This window comes from Meriones unguiculatus, chromosome 2 (genome assembly GCF_030254825.1).
Source record: "Meriones unguiculatus strain TT.TT164.6M chromosome 2, Bangor_MerUng_6.1, whole genome shotgun sequence".
Lineage (NCBI taxonomy): Eukaryota > Metazoa > Chordata > Mammalia > Rodentia > Muridae > Meriones > Meriones unguiculatus.
Window position 1 is genome coordinate 108,341,786 of NC_083350.1, and position 20,819 is coordinate 108,362,604.

The 20,819-nt window shown below is 37.5% G+C and overlaps 1 protein-coding gene across 2 annotated transcripts in view; it reads left to right on the forward strand.

Annotated features, from left to right (window-relative positions):
• Positions 1–2,286: 2,286 nt before the first annotated feature.
• The window catches only part of C2H12orf50 (chromosome 2 C12orf50 homolog), a 31,646-nt gene continuing 13,113 nt past the window's right edge, over positions 2,287–20,819 (forward strand). The window contains exons 1-7 of one of the 2 annotated variants that reach the window (XM_021628746.2): positions 2,287–2,324; positions 4,355–4,474; positions 4,812–4,932; positions 13,000–13,158; positions 14,240–14,317; positions 14,398–14,508; positions 16,543–16,653. In XM_021628746.2, the coding sequence (XP_021484421.1) occupies positions 4,463–4,474; positions 4,812–4,932; positions 13,000–13,158; positions 14,240–14,317; positions 14,398–14,508; positions 16,543–16,653 (592 nt within the window). In that variant the 5' untranslated portion in view covers positions 2,287–2,324; positions 4,355–4,462. Of the gene's footprint in view, positions 2,325–4,354; positions 4,475–4,811; positions 4,933–12,999; positions 13,159–14,239; positions 14,318–14,397; positions 14,509–16,542; positions 16,654–20,819 lie in introns of those variants that run through there. The other variant, XM_021628747.2, reaches the window with a different exon arrangement.

A 20,819-nucleotide genomic window follows, 5' to 3' on the forward strand; every position in this document is an offset into this window, starting at 1 on the left:
GGAAAAAAATAACTTTCACTTGGAAGTATATATATAAGTATACTTATATATACTTATATATATATCAGGAGACTCTCAAAGAATAAAATATTCTGAAAAACAAGTTCATAGTTTTGTGATTGCTAGATTCAGAAGGAAGGAAGGAAAAACTTGGTAGTTTTACAGTCTTTCTCTTCTGGTGCCTATTTTTTTTTGTAGGTAAACAAACATTTTATACAAAACAAAAGCCACTGAAGGACTGGGGTGGTGAGAGTGTACCAGTGTGTTTCTGGCTCTTTACTGAAACCAGAAACTTACTGTTATTCTAAAATTAAGTGTTGGCACTGTCTTTGAGCCTCTAGAGGAATCCAAAGCAGCAGCTTGTCTTGTGCGTCTCAGACAATTAAATGACCTTTAAAACTCTCAACTGTCATTTCCCAAACTGCCACAGAATATTCTAGATCCAACATTCTGCCATTTCTTAGAAAAGATAATCTTCCAAAAACATTCCACTTGCTCTAAGCCTCTCTCTGGAAGGACCAGGAGCAATATTTTGGTTTCTTCAATGCCTGGAGAAAGCCTTCCAACAGAAACAGAGGAGTCCACAGCAGAAGAACATCACAGGAGAAGGTTATGGCTGAAAACTGTGTCCCTTCTCTAAAGGATGGCAGCCATCAGCTTCACCTGATTCCCATACGGAGCTGTAGAGGGGCTCCTGGCCACTGTACTTAGAGTGGTACTACAGGATAATAATAAACTGAAAGAATGTTTTTCTTTTTTTTTTTTTTTTTTTTTTTTTTTTTTTTTTTTGGTCTGGTGTGTTACTAAACTAGTACACACCAAGAAGAAACTCTCTGTGTGAATCTATACTGGTCAAGAAAATACAGAATTTTGGCTCTGTCTTCGAACAAATTTTCTGTTGCTTTTCATACAGGGAGTCAAAAAAAAAAGTGAGGTGAAAGTAAAAAGGAAAAATAAGTGATAGGAAAATGAAGTGTTCTGGATATTTTAAAGACTAACAGAAGGTACCCGTCTAATATGTTACACAATGAAGGATTTTTTTTTTTAATAATACCTTTGTGATTTTGAACTGATTTTACTATGTCTACTGGAATGTGGGCTACTCATCAGCTGTCAAAAGGTAAAAGCATTTTTTTCAGCTCTTTCCCTGTGTGAGATCACTTAATTCAGAAATAATAGTGTTTGATAACAGTATTTGAAAGCAGTCTTGTGATACTTCACCCTTAATCAGGGAGTCCATCGGGAGGAGATAGGTTGGAGCTGCCTGAAGATACTTTTTAGCGGTGTTTCTCGCAGAGCTAGAGAGAAGGGCAAATCAGAAGGCAAGGCTTACGTTTACATATTCATCAATGACTTCGAGTGCTTTGCCAAATCTTTATCTGCCCCATTACTTCTAACACTGCCTCCCTGCTTTCAGTAACAAGTGAACTAACTTTTTTTTTCTAAATTTAGCTTCATTTCCTAGATTATTACTCTTTACTATGGATACAAAAAATTCATGGCAGTTGACCCTATTTTACTTAAAGTAGAAATCCATGCTGTCTTGATCAGTTGAGATTTAAAAGCTTGCAGCAATTTAAAAAATTTGCTTTGATACTGTGTGCTCAGTCATCTCCAGCCAAATTCTGGCTGCCCTAGGATGGATATTCCTCATTTCCACTAGGTTCTGGTTCTTATAGGAAAGGTGCTAGGATGAAGACCTTAAAAACTCACTGAGATGTCTCGCTCTGGGAATCAGAGAGTTTAAAATTCTTCAAAAATTTCTGCCAGTTTTCAAGCAGGCTGGAGTCCTCTGTAACTGGATGACTATAATTCTTCGTTTATGATGGATGGAAATGGATTAAAGCCACTGGATGAATAGGTACTCCCCCTTATTTTCCTGTACATTTATTACTGTGTAATGATATGTGTATATGGTTATCCAAAAGTCAATGTATAGCACCAGGTACATAATTAAGTCATTATCTATTTCCTTAGAATATAGACAGCATATTTACCTTAGTTCCTTTTCCAAACCCCATCTAGAAATAGCTACTTGCTTGTGAAATACTTACCAAATTCAATTTTGAAAATATGAATTTGTGTTTCTCCTTTAATTAGAACACTGAAAGATAAAAGACAGTGTTAAATTTATGACTGTTTTAGTATACTTGATATATATTGGATGAGGAAAATATGCACCTAGGTGAAGTAGCCTACAGTTGCATGTGAGGTCATTTATGATGAGCAAACAATGGCTTGTGTAATAATGAGGAAAATTCTGGAAGTCTGAGTTTGTGTGATTACTAGTAACCACTTTCAACATTTCTGCAAAGCTAGAGAAGGTATCTTCTAATTTAAATTTATTTAAGAATTATCTATTGTGTAATATACTGTCAACAGGAGGTCAGTTTTAAAGGAATACTACTGATAGCCTGAAAGACTGTGGAAAAGAACAAGTTTTTCCCCTTTTACACACTGATAGTTCTTATATTTGCGTTCCTGCAATTTGTACATATTTATAAAAAAAATCATTGGATTAGCAGCAAGAGATTGAAAATGGCAGAAGTTGGGAATGACTGCTATTTCTTTGTTAATTCCACATGCATAAAGGTAAATATTGTGCAATTTACAGTACACATGCTTAAGCTTTTTAGTAGAATGAAGGAAGAGATGGCAATAAAAAGATACCTTAACTCTGATGTAAAAGCCTATCTATTTTTGATATCCTGAATTTATGTGAGGAAATCTGGTATTTAAAATTATATGTATAAAATTATTCTTTATATATGTGAGCTTCATACCAGTTTTCATATACCATTTTGGCATATGTTATTTCTTATTCAGACTTCAAATTCCTAATTCTATACACTATATAATGGTATTTATAATATATCATATTTAGCGAATGTGATTTCAGTCATAAATAATAAAATTATAGAATTCAGGCTACTATCAATATTGTAATATCTGATTCCTTATTGGAAATTAATGAACACTTATTGCATTTTTTTCTGTCAGAAGTATGAATACAACAATTAAATACAGCATAAAAGAAGATAGGGTGTAACAAACAAATCAACCAAAGGCATGAAGTTTGTAAACTTAAGTGGGAAAATAGAATTGTGATAAACGGATGTTCATGAAACCAAATAAATGTAGAAACTGTCTTGTTGCTCATGTCCCAAATGAACAAAGAAAAAAAAGATGCTCTCTTTGGTTAATCATCTTTCAGCTCTTCTAGAATCCTGGAGTCAACTTGATGGCCTTAAGAACTAAACCCACTTTTGTCATGTTACCTTTCAAAGAGATCTTCGATGACAGACTTTATTATTTCCAGAATGTCAGAGAGTTTTGTTTCTGTCTATCCCCAAGTGATTGATGAATAATAATCTCCAAAGAAATGATTAGATAGAACTAACAATTATACTTTACCTGACATCTCACAGTATATTACAATATCCTGTGCTTTTATTTTTAAAGTGTTGAAACAAACAAAAGATGAGTAGCTGTTGACAAGTAGTGAAGCTATGCTTCACTTGTTTGCCTGAATTCAAACTTTCTTCTCATTAGCCTGTGCTTTGAGAGTACAAATTCCTTCTTATAAGGGAAAGAAATGAAGAACAACATAGGAAGAAGACAGTATAGGTCAGAGGGAAGAATACAATGGAATGTTGTTATTGTTCCCATTTCCCTGTATACAAGACAGTGGGCAACAGTTTATCCAACTGTGGATACATTCATAAAAGAATGTAGAATTCAAAAATCAAGTGATAGTATACCATTGACATAATCTACATCTACTTTGGTTATTACATAAAAATACCACTTCCTGCGGATTTGCTACAAGCTGTGTTGATATCGACACAGAAAGTAGAACCTCAACTGTGTGATACTGTGAAATCTGAACTAATTTTCACATCACACATGACATACATGTTTTATGTTCTTGACTTGTGAAGACAAACTGTTGATGTAGTGGTTAGTAGAGACTATCTTCACATGCAGAATGGGGTTAGCACTTCGTAGATACTTGTACGCTTTCTCCAGAAAGAGAAATAAACCCTCCCTATTGTTGCATTGTAATCAAAGGAGTCTCTACTCTCACTGCTTTGCTTTCAGTGAATTCTGTGGGCTAACTGGATACAAAGGGCAGCATTTTGAGAGTAACTTGTGGCGAGTTAACTTATGGTATGTTGTATTATTTGATCATTACCTTTTCTTATCATTTTCTCACTAAAGAGAGTAGCTACAATTTAGTCTTTACAGCTCTGCATTGATAGTGTATGTTTTCATGATTCCAATTTCATAGACATAATGGTTAATACATGGTTATTAAACACTAACAATATATTGTGTCTTGTTTGTTTCTTAGGGTTCCCAGTGCAGATTCCGACACTGTGAAGAAGCCCTTGGCAGTGACACTGTGTGCTCATTATGGAGAGAGAGAAAATGTTTAGATCCACTTTGCAGATTTAGACACATGGAAATGCAGGTAAAATGATTATTTTCATGAAAAGAACCTTCCTTCCTTCTATCCTTGAATTAAAGTTTTACAACAAAATAGGGAAGAAAAAGTCCTTCCTTCTCCAAAAAACTTTTAAGTGTATTTCACTTTGCTCAATCTAAACTTGTAGAAAATAAAAAGGAAGAACACTTTTATCCTTTAAATAGCAAAGCTTAGATGCTGTAAAATGTAGGAACCACAGATGATCATAAGATAGTAAGTCACCATTTAAAGCTCTTCTTGTCACATTGCATTATGTTGTAACAAGTTGCACTTATTGTGAGTACTTAAACATTGTATTTTTCTCCCCACTTCCTTTTCCCAGCAAAACTGCAGCATTTCATGCTTCTGGGAAACCCAACCTCTTGGTTGTGTGAAGATCAGTTGTATCTTTTACCACAGCAAACCACGAAATATCAATGGATTATTTTTGCCACCAAGTAGCAGTGAGTATATCTGTAATGATATACAATACTACGTATATAGTCTGGTCTTGGAGTAGCAGCCTAGTGGCACATTTGCAGAAGGTGAACTGGGACATGCAGGAATCGCTCATGGGCACAGAGAGCAAAGACGTGCTCTGGGGTGTGTGTCTCAGTTTTGTCTGTTCTGCTGTGATATTTTAATGCTGCTTCATGGTGAGACTTCAAACAGATTCTAAGACCTCAGATTTAAAGAAACCTTTCTGGAGAAATTGGTGTCTTCAAGGTTTTCCTGATGCATAACAATCCTTATCATTTCTCTGATGGAATGATACTAGATATGTGAAGAATATAATATTAGTCCCTTGGGAATTGAAAGATTAGTTTTGTATAACCTCAATAAGCAGGTAGTTACAATTTATGCCCTTTTATTACATACTTTGGGAAATTTTTGACCTCATAATACACATCACACATGCAATACTTTTATTATTGTTTCTCTTCCTTACTAGACTGTAAGCCTCTGGGGAACTTAACTTCCTCAGAGACTGGGGAACGTAACTTCCTCAGCATTGCTTTCCAATGCCTGCACCTAAAATTATAATAATAATAATTATTATTAAAGTAATATTAGCAATAATAATAATAACATTGTGTAGTAGACTTGTTGCTTAGACATAATGCTAGGCATAGGGGTGGACATGAAGATATGAAAATTAAGCAGTAACTTATTGGAATGAAAGTACTGAAGTGATGTAATTGATTGACTTGGCCTTACAAGTTTACAAGTAGTATGATTTTTATCCAGTGAAAAACATTACCAGTACATTATTTTTATCTGGTATTTTAAGGCCAATGATTTCACTAGCTCTCTTAAGACTACCAGAAAACAATGATTGCCTCCTCTCAGGGTAGAGCTGGATGGGATGCCTGTGTGAATGACAATTATTGGTCTTCCTACTGTTAAAATAAGCTCTGAGATAAGTGCTGTATTGTGGTTGGATGGATTGTTCTTGTATTTTTTTAAATAGATCTGGCCTTTCTGGAAGTCTCAAGTTTTCCAGCATGTGTTATGGATTACCCTGATAATTGGCATCAGCCTCCTTAACTCTTAGATAGGGTTTAATCTACATCCATGCACTGGGTCCAATCCCTTCCCCTAAACATTCAAGCACAAGATGAGAAGATACTAAGGGGATGGGTAGACCTATAATGCTCAGTTTCTTTAAATTTTCTTGGCTCTTCTGGAAGACAAGAGAGAATTTCCCACACTATGCAACATGGGCTCATTCACATGCATGCTTTATATTTTGAATAGAGCTAATTTCATACTGGCGCTTTTTTTATGTCAATGAACATAAGAGACTCTAAAGTGTTAGTTGCCTGTCCTTTGTTCGTTTTCATTCATCTCCAGTTTCCCTTTGTCAACACAGTTCTGTCTTCTCTGAATTTTCCTCTCATCTTTACACTTTAATGTAAGAAGTTGTTTTCCTTGAGGGCTCTAGTCCTCCTATAGGACTCTTCACTGCTGGTTAGCCCCATTCTCCCTCTCTCAAATCTCAAATCCCACCAGCCTTAGTATGAGATGATAGATTATCCTGGTCCTTGCTGCCAAGTACAAACTATTTGACACTTCTTTCTAATACGATGCAACATGAATCTGATGTCATCTATATTATTTTGTCTCTTGGTGTTGATTTTGCCTGTGTTCATCTATGTCCTTTCATCTTATTTTCAACAGTATGCAACTCCTAGATCACTGTCACCATATTAGTACTGCTTTATTAATTATTGGTAATTTCAATATGAACATAGTTACCCTATCATCACTGTAGCCTCTCTATGCTTTTAAGTCCCCATTCACTTAGTGCTGCAATATCTTCTCACGAGTTTCCCAGGCAACCAACATTTTTCACACAAATCCCAATCTGCTACCATTTACTCACTGCAGTAAACTATTCTTCCGCCGGTAATATTGGAACATGATTCCCCACCTCTTTTGTGCCTGCATATGTTAAACTTTACATGGCTACAGAAACAAATTACTGGGCTGAGTGGCTTATGTTCACAATTACAGACCTCAGATGAGTTCATACTGCTGGCTTCAGTCATGCTCTGAACCTGATAGTCCCCCAGGTACAGCTCCATTCTTCTAGAACATGATTTTGTGTTGTCTTCCCTTCTTTTCCATCTTCCAACATCTCCTCTGATGACCCTCATATCTTCCTGAAGAACTTAAAGAACAAGTAGAGACTTTCTGTAGATTTCCTTCTACCCACCTGCCTTGCATCTGTACTAGCCTCCTCTTTACACTTACCACAGTGAACTACCATTTCTATCTAGTTTATCTTCCCACTTGGTAACTAAATGAACACTAACTCAATAGTCAAAAGTCACTCTTCCTGTGACTTCTACACAATTATTTTTAATCTTGTCAAGTCATTTCTTGCATCATAAAAATATACATTTATCTCTTAGTTATTAAATAACGTTTTTATCCATCCATTCTCTCACAAGCAGCCACTCCATGCTATTTTTCTTCTCACTGCAGTGACTCTTAAAGAATTTGCTTATTCTTGCTGTAAATATAATGCCCAGTTTTCCTCCTTCCTCCATCCCTTATTCTTTGGTTTTCATGCTGTCTCTCGTTCCTTCCTTCCTTCCTTCCTTCCTTCCTTCCTTCCTCCCTCCCTCCTTCCTTCCTTCCTCTTTTTTGATAATTATGATTCTTCCATATTTCTGTTCACTGTATGCAGATTATTAAATACACAGTCAAGTCTGAGTCCTTATGTAACTCGGGCCATTAGAAGAAGTGGACGCATTTGGTACCCCTTCCTCCTTTTATATAATCCCTTAGCAGATTTCATTTCTCCACACTGTCATTATTCTGTCCCCACAGACTTGACCTTTCTGATACTACCCCTCATGGGTAGTATCCAAGGAGAAGGTTGTTGACTCTCCTTTTTCTGTCTCCCTGTCTTGTAATACCATCCAGTCTTATTTTTATATTTTAATAATTATCATCACATGTTAATTATACACGAGTTTGTTTATATTGCCATGCATGTACATAATGGATCTTGATCATAGTTACCCTTCTTTACTGTCTTGTCCCTCTCACTGCTTTTGTCTCCCTTCTTTTCCCCAACTAGTAATTCTTTTCTATTTTGTTTTGTTTAATTATTCATGTGCATTTATTTGTGAGTGTATATACATGTGTGTGTTAGTGTGTGCCTACTTGTGTACTAGTAGAAGCCCAAAGAAGATGTCAGATCCCACAACACTAGAGTTTCAGGCCACCACAGGACTCCAGCTAGTCACATGGGTGCTAGGATCTGAACTCCAGTCCTCCTTGGTTGTACAGGATATGGTCTTCCATCACTGAGTTTATCTCTCCCGAGCTTGTGGTTTCAATAATTCATGCACCATTGATTTGGAAGCTTATATAACCACTCCAGACTTAACAAGAACTCAAATTCAGGGAGTTATTTGATCATGTACTCTGTTAGCTCCCTGAACTCAGGAGTACTTCTCCCCACCACCATGAGATGCCTAAATTCTTACTTTGTGTCTTGACTTTTATGACTAACAAACATTTCACACTTAAAGGTTTAAGACTAACATCATGATTTTATCCACACTCTCTCAAACCTGCTCCATCCACAGCTGTTTCTGACTCATCTTGATGGTAAGCCCATCATTGCAGCTGCTTAGGTCATCAGAATCTTCTTTGACATGTCTGTCGTATCCCCTATCTAATCCATACAGAAACGTAATTCTACCATCCAGATACATGAGAGTCAGACTTCCTCATCACCTGTGCATGGATCTCCACATGGATCAAGCCACCATTATTGCCTTATAACTGTATTGTTACAGCAGCTTCCGATTTCACTGCTTTATCTGTTCATGTCTACTCAAAGCACAGCTCCTACAGTCTTATGATCAATCAGGTTTTAATTCTCTACTCAGAATCCTCCAGTGTCCTTTCATCTTACCCAGAGAGGTCAGAGTCCTAACAGGAGCTCAGATTCAGGGAGTTATTTGATCATGGACTCTGTTAGCGACCTGCACTCAGGTACTTCTCATTCTGCCCCAACCATATGTTTCCCTACCTGCCTCTCATAGAGCATTTTAGTAGCTTTGCACAAAGTGCCTTTCTCTCAGTATCTTTATGACAAACTGCTTTATTTCTTCAAAGCTTTGCTCCAATGTTGCCTTTAATGAGGTCTATGCTAGCACCATAATTGAAATGTAGGCTGCTGTCCCACCTCCTTTATATACACTTCCAGTCTGCCTTGCCCTCCTCTGTTTCTGGTTTGCTACACCCCCCCCACTTTCTCTGATGCAGTGTAACTTGTTTGTTATGCACATTGTTCATTGTCTAATGCTTCCTTGTAGAATAAAAACTCCACGAGACCAAGAACTTTTGTTTGTTCACTTACCAATGCTACACATTTAACAATGACAGACAGGTATTATTACCACTTAAAATTATATCCTAGACAATCTTAGATATTAGTTACTCATTTTAAGCTGAAAATGCTTAAAATGTTAAGTTTTCCTCTACTCAGACAGTTCTATACTCTAGAAAAAGGATGCAACTTCTAAGTAGTAATCTGTTGCCCTAGTCTGTTTTGCTTTGGTGTTTACAAAGTATCAGAGGCTCCATACTATGCTAAAATAGATATGTGTGAGTGTTTGATATTCTGTTATGTGATTCTTGTGGATGGACGATCTAAACAACACAGTACTGACATCCTGTGAAGATGCCAAGCTACGACACAATGTAGCAGAGAAGTAGAAGGAAATGGCACATGGGGAGATGCCAGCCTCTTGTTCAAACAATCCACTCCTGAGAACTCAGTGAATCGCAGAAGACCTGAGAGAGCATTAATCCATTCATGACAGTAGCAACCTCGTGACCTTATTGCCTGTTATTGGCTTCAAATCTGAAGAGTTCCACTATATCATGCCACTACACTGAAGTCCAAGATTTCAGCATATTAGCTTTTGTGTCCCAAACATACTATCAAAGGCTTTTAAAAACATATGTATTGAACTACCATATGACCTATTCATTTTGGAAAGAAATGAACACAATAAAAGGTATAAATTGATCCCTGATAGACTTGATAAATCATACAATGTTTCTAGCAACATCTGTCTACCAAATGCTATGTCAGTCAAAACTACAATCTTAAATCTTTTTACCTTAGTATCATACAGTACATTTATGAAAATGTCTACCTTTCTGTTTTTCATTAAGTACATATAACTACTTATAAATTCAAGGTGCAAATGTTATGACACAGCTAAGAAAATATTAGTTAATGCAAAGCATTATATAATCTGTATGCAATGATGTCTCTCAGGCCAAGATAAGATAAAACTTAGATCTTTAAAAAGACAACAAGTGAAATTGGGGGTGGGGGAGTTCACTTGCTGAATTGAGACCTACCAGATAGCACATATAAAGTAGGTGAGATAGAACCACAGAAGGTTATCTAAATCACCAGCTGTACTCTTTCCAGGATGAGGTACAAGTCCAATTAGCTGATTTACCATTGTATATCATGCCTATGCTCTAAGTGGATTTATTATGAGTCATGTGTGGTTCTTTTTGCAGGGGTGTGCCAGTTAAGCTGGGCATAGTAATACATATCCATAGTCCTCAAAATTGAACATTTATTCCTCAAATGCTGGTCTGAGCCAGCTACAGCCCACAGCTGGCTTTTAGAAAAGAAACCCTATTTGATTTGATTTAAGAAAAAAAAAAAAAACTGGAAATTTGGGGAAGAGATTAAGGGCTGATCTCAGACACAGGTTTTCCTTCAACAGCTCTTGGCTCAGAACTGTCTTTCCATATGCTACTGTTGCTCCAGAAGGAGAAGACCTAGACATTGGAAGTAGAATTAGCAAAGATAAGGATCACTGGCTACAGCTTAAACTGGGTTAAAATCTCAGCCTGTCACACACACTTGCTAAGTAACCTTGGGCAACTCTCTAGGGCACAGTTGCTTCATGTGTATGATACAGCAACAGTGTTTATGCCATGGGGTTGTTTCCAAAATTTATCAGCCTCATACCTATTGCTCAATATTACCACCATTATCATTACCATTGTAAATTAGCCAGGATGGCTAAGATGAGCTGTGGAAGGGGAAAAGACTGTTGAAACTAAATGCGAGAAAAAGCTTGTTTTTCTGTGCATAAAATAGTAAAGGTTCTTCTAGGGGAGGCTCAGAAGAAATGAAGACCTATAGGAGGCAATTTTAGAAACCACGTAAGTGGCCAGGGTCACTTGTGTGAAAGAAGCATCTGGTTAAGGACAATCTGGTGTAGTCTGAGACACAAATAAGAAACATCACAAAGACCTCATTAAGACCACGGAAGGGTGAACTTCAGGTGGCAAACAGGCTATTTGGCAAAGTGCTCAAGTTACATTACAGTTATTCTTGGCTGTTTATTGTAAAAAATGTGACAAGAGAATCAATTTAAAATGGAACTTAAAACAAAAAATCAGAATATTTGCAGTTTTCAGACTTGCAGAATTACAGAAGTGTGATCAAGAGATTTTTTGTGATCAAGTCATTGATTGTTTGACAGAAGTTCAGAAATGGAAGAAGCAATCATGTTCACAATTAGTGTTAATTTCCACCACACTCTCTCATGCATTTAATTTCAGTTTATTCTAGCATGGACTCTGCCAATTTTAAAGTGAGCTGATTAGCAAACTCAATTCCATCTCCAGCCTATAGGAACCGGGTCGTTTGTTCTTTTGGACATATCTACTATCCCATTGTAAACACTGCCTTGTAGTGTTATTTTTTGTAATTGTTAAAATGTATAAGGCTTGGGATGTATCTCAGTTGGTAGAATGCTTGCTATCTCATCTCCTTTCATATACCTATAATCCTAGCATTTGGGAGGAGGTGGAAGGCAGATGAGAAGTTCAAGGTCAACCTCAGTGTGTAGTGAACTTGATACATACACATGGGGATGTATGTCTCAAAACAAAACCACATGATATTAAAGCCACTATCATCTCACAGATCTACTTTGTAATTAAAAGCAATACTTGTCATCAATTTGCACTTACTATTTCTTCAGTTACCCTGGGGTTACATCCCAGTTAGCCTATCATAAGCTGAAAAATGCATTTAATACACCCGACCTATCAGAGCTCTCTGATTTAGCAATACAGTATATAGAGACCTTTACTTCTTTATTACATTGCTGATTCATATCTGTGCTCACAGCCACTGCTCAGCATCATATTCACTATCTAAAGGATATTATCATCTTGAGAAAACATTGAAATCCAGAGCTCAAAGTACAGTTTCTGCTTGATGATCGTCTCTTCACACTACTGTAAATTTGATCATCCCAAATCAGGGCCCAATTGCATGATGACATGTAAATGATATATGGCCATGTGGGTGCTGGGAATTGAAGCCAGGTCCTCTGCAAGAGCAGTCAAGTGCTCGTAACCACTGAGCAATCTCCAGCCCTTTCTTTTGTTTTGTGTTGTTTGCAATATTTTGTTTTCTTTTAAATATATTTTTAACTCTTTAAGACTTTCATAAAATGCATCTTGATCATATTTATCACCCAATATTTCTAATTCCTCTCAGAGCCACTCCTCACCTTTCTACTCACTGTTTGCTTTTTAAATAACCTATCAAGACCAATTTCTATTGTCCATATACTCATGGGTATGTGGCCATTCACTGTGGAAGGTGATCAATCTACCGAGACCCACACTTATAAAAGTAAATTAGTAATTTTTCCTCCTCTGAAAACTATTAATTGTCAATAGCTTCTCAGTTAGGGAAGTGGCCTTGTGAACTCTGACCCATGCCATAATAGAATGGTGACTGGCTTGATTTTGAACACATCTTATTCAGGAAACCACAGCTACTGTGAGTTCATGAGCACAGCAGTTCTATCACCTCCAGAAGACATGAGATCATTTCTGCCTTTTTAAACCAAGAAAGATAAGAAAATATCAACAAAAAGAATGGGTGGTCACAGAATGAAATTTGTAATAATGGCTGAATAGACTAAAGCTTTGTGTTCTCTTTGTAGACACCACCTTACAGAAAGAAAGTCAGGAAGGAAACCCACCCCCAACCCAGAGTCAGGAGCCTCTGAAGCCCATGGAGAATGTATCACGACCCATTCATCATCCATTAGTTTTAAAAACTAACTTTGAAGAAGAGGAAGAGGAAGAAGAGGAACAAAATGGTTAGTACATTTTTTTCATGGATTGCATTACACATGTAAAAACCCACAGTATTTTCCACGTATTCCTCAACTATCAGAGGCGTAGGATGCAGTACATAGACCAGATTTTGTTGAAGGTCTATATATTGGACTGGAAGGTTCTGTGGTGTGGTGGCTGGGAGACATGTCTTATGTTTAAAAATGTGCATGTACTTACAGAGGTTACAGATAGCCTCAAAGAGACAACTGCTGTGTACTTTTGTCTCTTGTGTGCTGTACTGATGTACACACATCTATTTCTTGTAACATTTACTCCTTCAAGTTTTAAGGATGCAGAGAGTAGCTGCTAATTTATGAAGTATTTTCGTCTACACCATCCCCAACATTCCTTGGAGAAGTAGGCACAGGAGTAAGATCCATATGTTCTGCATCATGGTCTTTCCGTTGCTTCCCGTATCACCACACACAGTGGAGCCAGTCAGATAAACTCCATTTAAACACCTCGAAAAACAAATTTGCTTTTTTTCCTGCCCTGGAATGTATCTTTTGTGGGTACCAACTGCCATAACTTCTGTACTTAAGAATGCACAGAACTCTTCACTCTTTTTTTTTTTTTTTTTTGGCCAGGTATATTTTCTACCTCTCTCATGCCCACATGCTCTTCCACACACCATCTCAGGGAGTCTGTGCTTTCAGCTTCTCATTTTGGGACACAGAACATAAAATATATCATTTCTCTTCAATGACTCTTTCAAATACTAAATATGGAAACATTTTGAAATAAAAGTTTGTAATTTTTTCTCCAAATTATTTTTTCTTCACAATTTATTCATTATGTATCCTGATTGAAACCCCCTATTCCATTTCCTCCCTCCTTCTTCCCCCATCCCCTTCCCCTAGTCCACTAAAAGGGGAGTCCTCTACCCCAGAGTCCATTGCCATCTACCCATAGCTTGTTAAGTGTACTTAAAAAAAACTTCAAACATTAGATGAAGAACAATCTATCCATGAAAACAATATTTGGGATTTTTCTTTCTGATTTATAAATTTTCAGATTATTTGGATTTGGGACAATTTAATTTTTAAAAAATATATCCTATAGATGCTTCTAGTTTATGGACAAAGACCCCTGAAGAAATTGAAGAGAAAAGAGCAATAAAGGAGATGTGTTATAAATCTGGTAAGAAAGGAAACATTTGTGGAATTGCCAATGGTTGATATGATCCACACGCTAACCATTCTTTTCTCACGGGAGTTTAGGTGAATACTATAGATTCCATGCGCCACCAGACATCTCATCAAAAAGCATAGTTCCTACAGTGGAAAAAGAGTTAGAAAAGCCTTTGGAAAATGGCAGTGAATTACAAGAAGGTAAGAAACGAGATGGCAATGTTCGCAGTGACCTGTAGGAGATGCTTAGTGAGTACAATCTGAATTATTCAGGGCAGTGTATCCTAGAGCAGGATTAAATGCTAAATAATACATCTAGTTTGAGAGTGAGAAAAAGCTTTTTACTGGATGACCCAAATTTCCTCTGAAAGGTTGCTATTAGTGTAATGATCTTTCTCCAGAGGAGCTACCAAGTGCACAGGCTTCGCAGGTACAGGTAACTCTCACACACCATACAGGAAATCTGTAAATAATTTGCCTTTCTGTCTCAGCGGTAAATCTTTCTGTAAAATAGAACTCAATGTTTTATGTTGAATGGAAAGGGTAACCCAGATCAGGGTAGACAAAAGTGAGGTGGCCAAATGATGTCAATGCCAGAATACCAGTCTGTCTGTTAAATGAATGCCTTTTGTGTATCAGACAATTTTAAGACCATTTTGATGGACAAGTCCCAGGCTCTGTCCTTCATGGTGCATTTTCTTTAAGAAGGTCTTAGTGTTTCTGGTCAGCATCTTGTCCTTAAATGCAAGAGAAAGAGCCTCTGTATTGTGTATAGAGAAGCAGGCACTTGAAGAAGGGTCCATGGGCTCTGTAAGTTTATTTAGGTTTCCCATCTTTAGAGTGAGCTTATGTGTACATACTGTAGCAGGAGAAGTGAATTTAATTGCTCCCTGCACCTCTGGAAGACAGAAAGAAAGAGGGAAGGAAACCAGAAAGAGGGGCTAGCAGAGAGAACAGAGCAAAGAGGAGAGAAAAGCTGAGGATGACTAGAAGGATATAGAACAGGGCACCTGTACCTCCCTGCCTCTGTGTGTGGCAGGCTGTTTCAAATGGCTGGCAGAAGGTGGCAGCAATAGACCATGGGAAGGTGAAGCACACTGGAGAACCCTTAAAGCAAGCAAACAAAAACAAAAGACAAAGTTACCAATCAGGATTTAAAATGTGAGATTATCAAGCAAATAATGCATATATCTGTACACATGTAAAAACTGCCTGGTATCACCTTCAAAAAGTTAACTCTTGTACTCCAGGTTCTCAACCTTCCTAATGCTGTGGCCCTTTAGTATAGTTCCACGTGTGGTGACCCCGACCATAGAAATATTTTGTCGAGACTTCCTACCTGTGATTTTGCTACGGTTATGAATCATAATGTAAATATCTATGTTTTCTGGTGGTCTTAGGCAAGCCCCGTGAAAGGGACATTGAATCCCAAAGGAGTGGCAACCTACGGGTTAAGATTCCCTGATGTGTACTAACGGCAACTGTTAATATTTTGCTACATCTGGGTTTTTACTTACCATTAGAGTAATTAAGAACAGGACGCTTACTGTTTTCTGAACGGACATGATACTCTTTGTTCTTATAAAACTGTAGCAAAAGTATCAAAGTCAGGAAATTTCCTATGATACATTGTTATGTATCCTGTTTATGGGTCTTCTCCACAAATTTCACCAACTATGCTGCTGAGAGTCACAAAGTGAATTTATCCTCTCTTGGTAAATCATTCTATTCAGAAGCTCACACTGCTGTAGGCTGCCATGTCTCTTTTCATCCTAAAGTCAATAGCTGACTTTCAAAGTAGATTTATCTGGATACAAATAAAGAAAAAGATGAAAATAATTTAATTATTAAGTATCAGTAGAATTTTGTGTACAATAATGATTGCAATATTGTTTGAAAAATTAATCATGAAGAGATAGAAACAAAAGAAATACTGCAAATTCTTTACAGCACAACACCAAATGAACTGAACCTATTAGACGCACACAGTAGTGTAAGATTGTTTAAAACTCAAATTGCCGATTAGTTAACAATCCAAATAGAAGAAAAAACTGTTTTTGTCAATTACAAAATTAGTTTGAAATCAATATGCTTATATATTGCTCATCAAGTCATTATGCAAAGAGTGAACGTATCAGTGTTTCAGTTACTTACCTGTCAACCATGAATTCTATCACAATCTTATTCATAGTATAATGGTTGCTGGAGTGACCTTTTACTTCTTTCCATTTCTAGGGGATGGTCTTACAGTTCCAACAAAGTTTAGCCTGTATGAGAGGACGGGAGAGGCGAAAACATCATTGGATAGGAAACCAAGGACTGACATTGCTGCTTTTGAAAATGGAGGTGCGCTAGATGATTCCAAAGATGTTATTTCCAGCACTAAAGTTTCATCCTTATTTTTTTTCTATTTCCCATTTGATGCAAGGTTTGGAGACACATCAAAAAGTAAGGTGTCATGAAAGGCTGGTATCTCTACCCAATGCCTTAAGAAAATTTACACTCCATGTGCAAGATGGGGCATTCTAGCTTCTACACTGTTATGAGAGAGCTGGTCTGGATGTATGCATGCCCGGCTCCAGGCTATAACTAATTCGGATATTAAGCACATACAATAATATACTAACACGGGAGCAAGTACAGAGAGGTGGTTAACACACACTTGGACGGAGCTGAGGCAGTAATATTGGCGTCGATGTGTCATTTACACCAAGACATACATTCTTGTTGTTCATCCCAGCTTAAATATTTTAAGTCTACTGCCCATTAGCCTATGGGAAAAACATCTATCCTCTGATAGAAATGCTCAGCTCTGGAGATGTGGACACCTTTTCCTGATATGGAAAAGGAAAAGACTGAGAGGAGGAATGTGTGCGTGTTGGTGTTTGTTCAATTAGAAACCAGGGTGCCTGCATATGAGAGAGCAGCACATATTAAGTTGATAATTTAATTTTGTAAGAGTTAATAGAATAACTTAGAGGAAAATGGTGAATTTTATAATTACATCAAGTGGGTCCATATTCAATTTAAACATGTAAATCATGTTTTAGTTTTATTGTTTTTAATGTGTTCTTAAGCTTTGAATTTAATGAATCATGATACTCTGAGGTATATAGCTTGGGAAAATTCCACATCTATACCCCTCTATGTATCCATATCTTCATGAACTTATTGGATAACTTGATGTCTTCTTTTTTTCAAGCAGTTCTGTTATATCTCAAACTATTAAAATTATCCTTTTATCATCACTCACTAAGAGAGGGTTCTTCCTAGCTAAGGCAAAAGTGCCCTCTCATTGATAACCAACACTCTGATATCTTCCACCAGTTTACTTTTGCATTTTTAAATGTTATTTGAGTGGAAACATACATTTTAGACACCTTTAGTTTGGGTATCTTATTTTAGTATTTAAGATGAGTTATATGAGACATAGTCACGTTGTTGAAAGTTGCACTAGCTGCGTAATTTTCAAACGTGTACATCAATATGTATAAGAAGACAGTACACATATGCCTTTGCATGTACCTATTTAAAGCAATTTTCTCTATATGCATGCATTTCTTTCTGAACACAGAGAAAAGGGGTAGAGAGGAGAAGAGAAAAAGAGAAAGGATTCCAACAACTGTAAATATGGCATGAACTCTGAATGAGCAAGTATTAAACTGCTTATATTTTTAGAGAGGAAACCATTCAGGGCATTGTCTCTGCTGAGGCTGTGCCTAGAAAGGCGCCACTATTAGGATTCAGATCCCTTGCAGCTTCCCTTGCATTAAAGTGACGGCACTACACCGTGTTGTCCCCTGGAAGTCCCATCCTGTGCTCATCTCTGAACGAGCATACAAATGTGACTGCTGAGCCTATAACCTTGACATGTCTCAGTGAGTAACGTGGGAAGCTGAGAATTCAAATTCCTGCCGCTCTGTATGGTGTTTGTGAAAACTGCTGGAGACAAAGAGCATCATTTCTAGCTTGTGGGTGTCCTCAACTCCCTTGTGCTCTTTTCTTTCCTTAACTTTTTTTGATTCTTTGTGATTTTCACACCATGTACCCCAATCTCATTCATGTACCCCTTCCCTACCTATACACCCTTCTCCCTTGAAACCCCTCCCCCAAACAAAACAGTTATGTATAAACATCTCGCCAGGGAAGCTGCAGTTTGTCACAGTGTGTCCCACAGTATAAACTCCCTTGCCCAAACAGCTTTACTTGCAAATGTTAATGGTGGGAGTCATTGGTCTGGCTCCAGGCCTCTGGTTTCTGCTACACTATCAATACTGGCTCCTCACTGGGACTCCTCTCAGATATACTGTTGTTGCCCTGTGTCATGGAGATCCTGCAGCTTTGGTCCTGAAGGACCACACACCCTTTACATGCTCCAGTAGTTCACAGATGGCGTGTTGAAGTGAGCCCCTTCAAAGCCCTGGATCTGGGCCTGAGTTGGTTCACTAGCTCTCCTGTGCCTACCCCACCAGGACCAGCTCTTCCATTTTGCCCAGGTCAGGGGAGGGGCCAGCGCTCCCTGTGGCCATGCCATGGGGTCAGCTCTCCAGGACCCATGCTACCAGCGCCAGCTCTACTGCATTGTATGCTTGTTCTGCAGCTTGGCTTTCTTATTCTTTATACAGTATATCCATCTCTTTAAATTCAGCTCTTCTTCCTGGATACCTCAACTGAGAGTTTATTTGGGCGAGTCATTAAGATCTCTTACACTCCAGATTTTTCCTCCTAAGCAGCACGCGGCTGCTGAGATCTCTGCCTAGTGCTCAGGACTCTGAGGCCATTTTTTTTTTTTTTGGATGATATTCTTTTTATTGTTTGAGGGTCCCATACATGCATATAATGTGTCTTGATCAAAGATAACCCATTTACTCATTTCCAGTTCCTTTCCATTTGCCTGCATCACTTGTTCCTCCTTTGGCTTCATGTGCCCTTTCTAAAAATGCACTGAATTCACTTAGTCTCCTTATATATGCACAGCTGTCGGTCTATCTTTTGGAGCATGGGTAGTCTTTCTGAAGAAAACTGACTCCCTCTTCCTCAGCAACTAACACTTTCTAATAGTTCCTCAGCTATTTTGGTGTGTGTGTGTGTGTGTGTGTTTCAGTAGATGGAGATGTGTGTGTGTGTGTGTGTGTGTGTATGTGTGTGTGTATGTGTAGATGGTCATTAATAAGAGACTCAAACATGATTGACAGGGAGAAAAAATAAGAAATGGTAGCGTGCTCAGCTCTGAATGTGACATCTGTGTACTTGCCCTCAACCCAAGGCTCAGTGAGCATCATGTAAAATCAGGCAGAAAGATTGAGAAAGGCAGAAGTAGTGGATGTCTATAGCAAAACAGTATTTGCCTGATGTGACAGCACCATTGTGCATGTGTGAACACACACAAACACACACACACACACAGAGAGAGAGAGAGAGAGAGAGAGAGAGAGAGAGAGAGAGAGAGAGAGAGACTGCATGCACAAGACATGCACAGATGAGGCCAGCCCAAATCTCAGCACAATGAATGAATGGCTCATGAAGCAGAAATTAGAATTCCTTTTACAATGTTTAACATTTGTTTTACATAAACTTCATGAGGCCAGAAGAGGGAGTAATTACTGTACATAAATGATCAATAGAATGACTGGTAAATGTTCAGCAACAAACACCTGAAGAATATGTGATTGCATACTTACATTCATGTAATGACCGGGTGAATAGAGGCATGATTACTAAATTTCCTGATTCTGAAAGTCAGTGTGTTGGCAACAGGACCCAACTCTAAGTAGATAGCAAACAGAGACAGTTATTTTTTGCTTTACATTTAGGTTCAAAACACAAATGATTTGTAAGATTTATTTTTCTTCAGGTGGACAAAAACTTTATGTAAAATAATTAGTGAGAGTTGAAATTTTTCTCATTATGTTTCAAAATTATTCAGTAATGTGTTTTTAGTGGCAAACTATAGTAAAAGTGTGCTTATTATAGTAGTCAGAGTTGTAGTAGGAGGATGACTATATGGAGATAATAAAATTTGATAAGTCATTTAAAATACTCAAAAGAGGTTCTGACACATAGAAAACTGCTTTATAAGTGTCAGCTATTATTATATCACTATTACTTAAATTTTTATTCCACTAGTGATTTTTATTTAGACATTTTTGAAAATTTTATGTGAGTACTGTATTTTCCATCCTCCCACTCTCCATCCAACTGTATCCCCTTACCATTCAAATTCATGACTTATTTTTTATTATTATTGTTTATACACACACACCATGCTTGTATGTATGCACGCATGCATACATATATATATGTATGTATGTTTCGTGTATGCATGCATGAATGGATGTATAAATACAACCTGAAGAGTTCCCGTCCTGTTGTTCATATGTATACCTGTGTAGGGCCAACCTCTTGGGGTTAGATAACCTATCATTGTCTTATCTCTACAGAATACTGACTCTCTCTCTCTCTCTCTCTCTCTCTCTTTCTCTCTCAGCAGCCATTAACCACCTATAGCACTT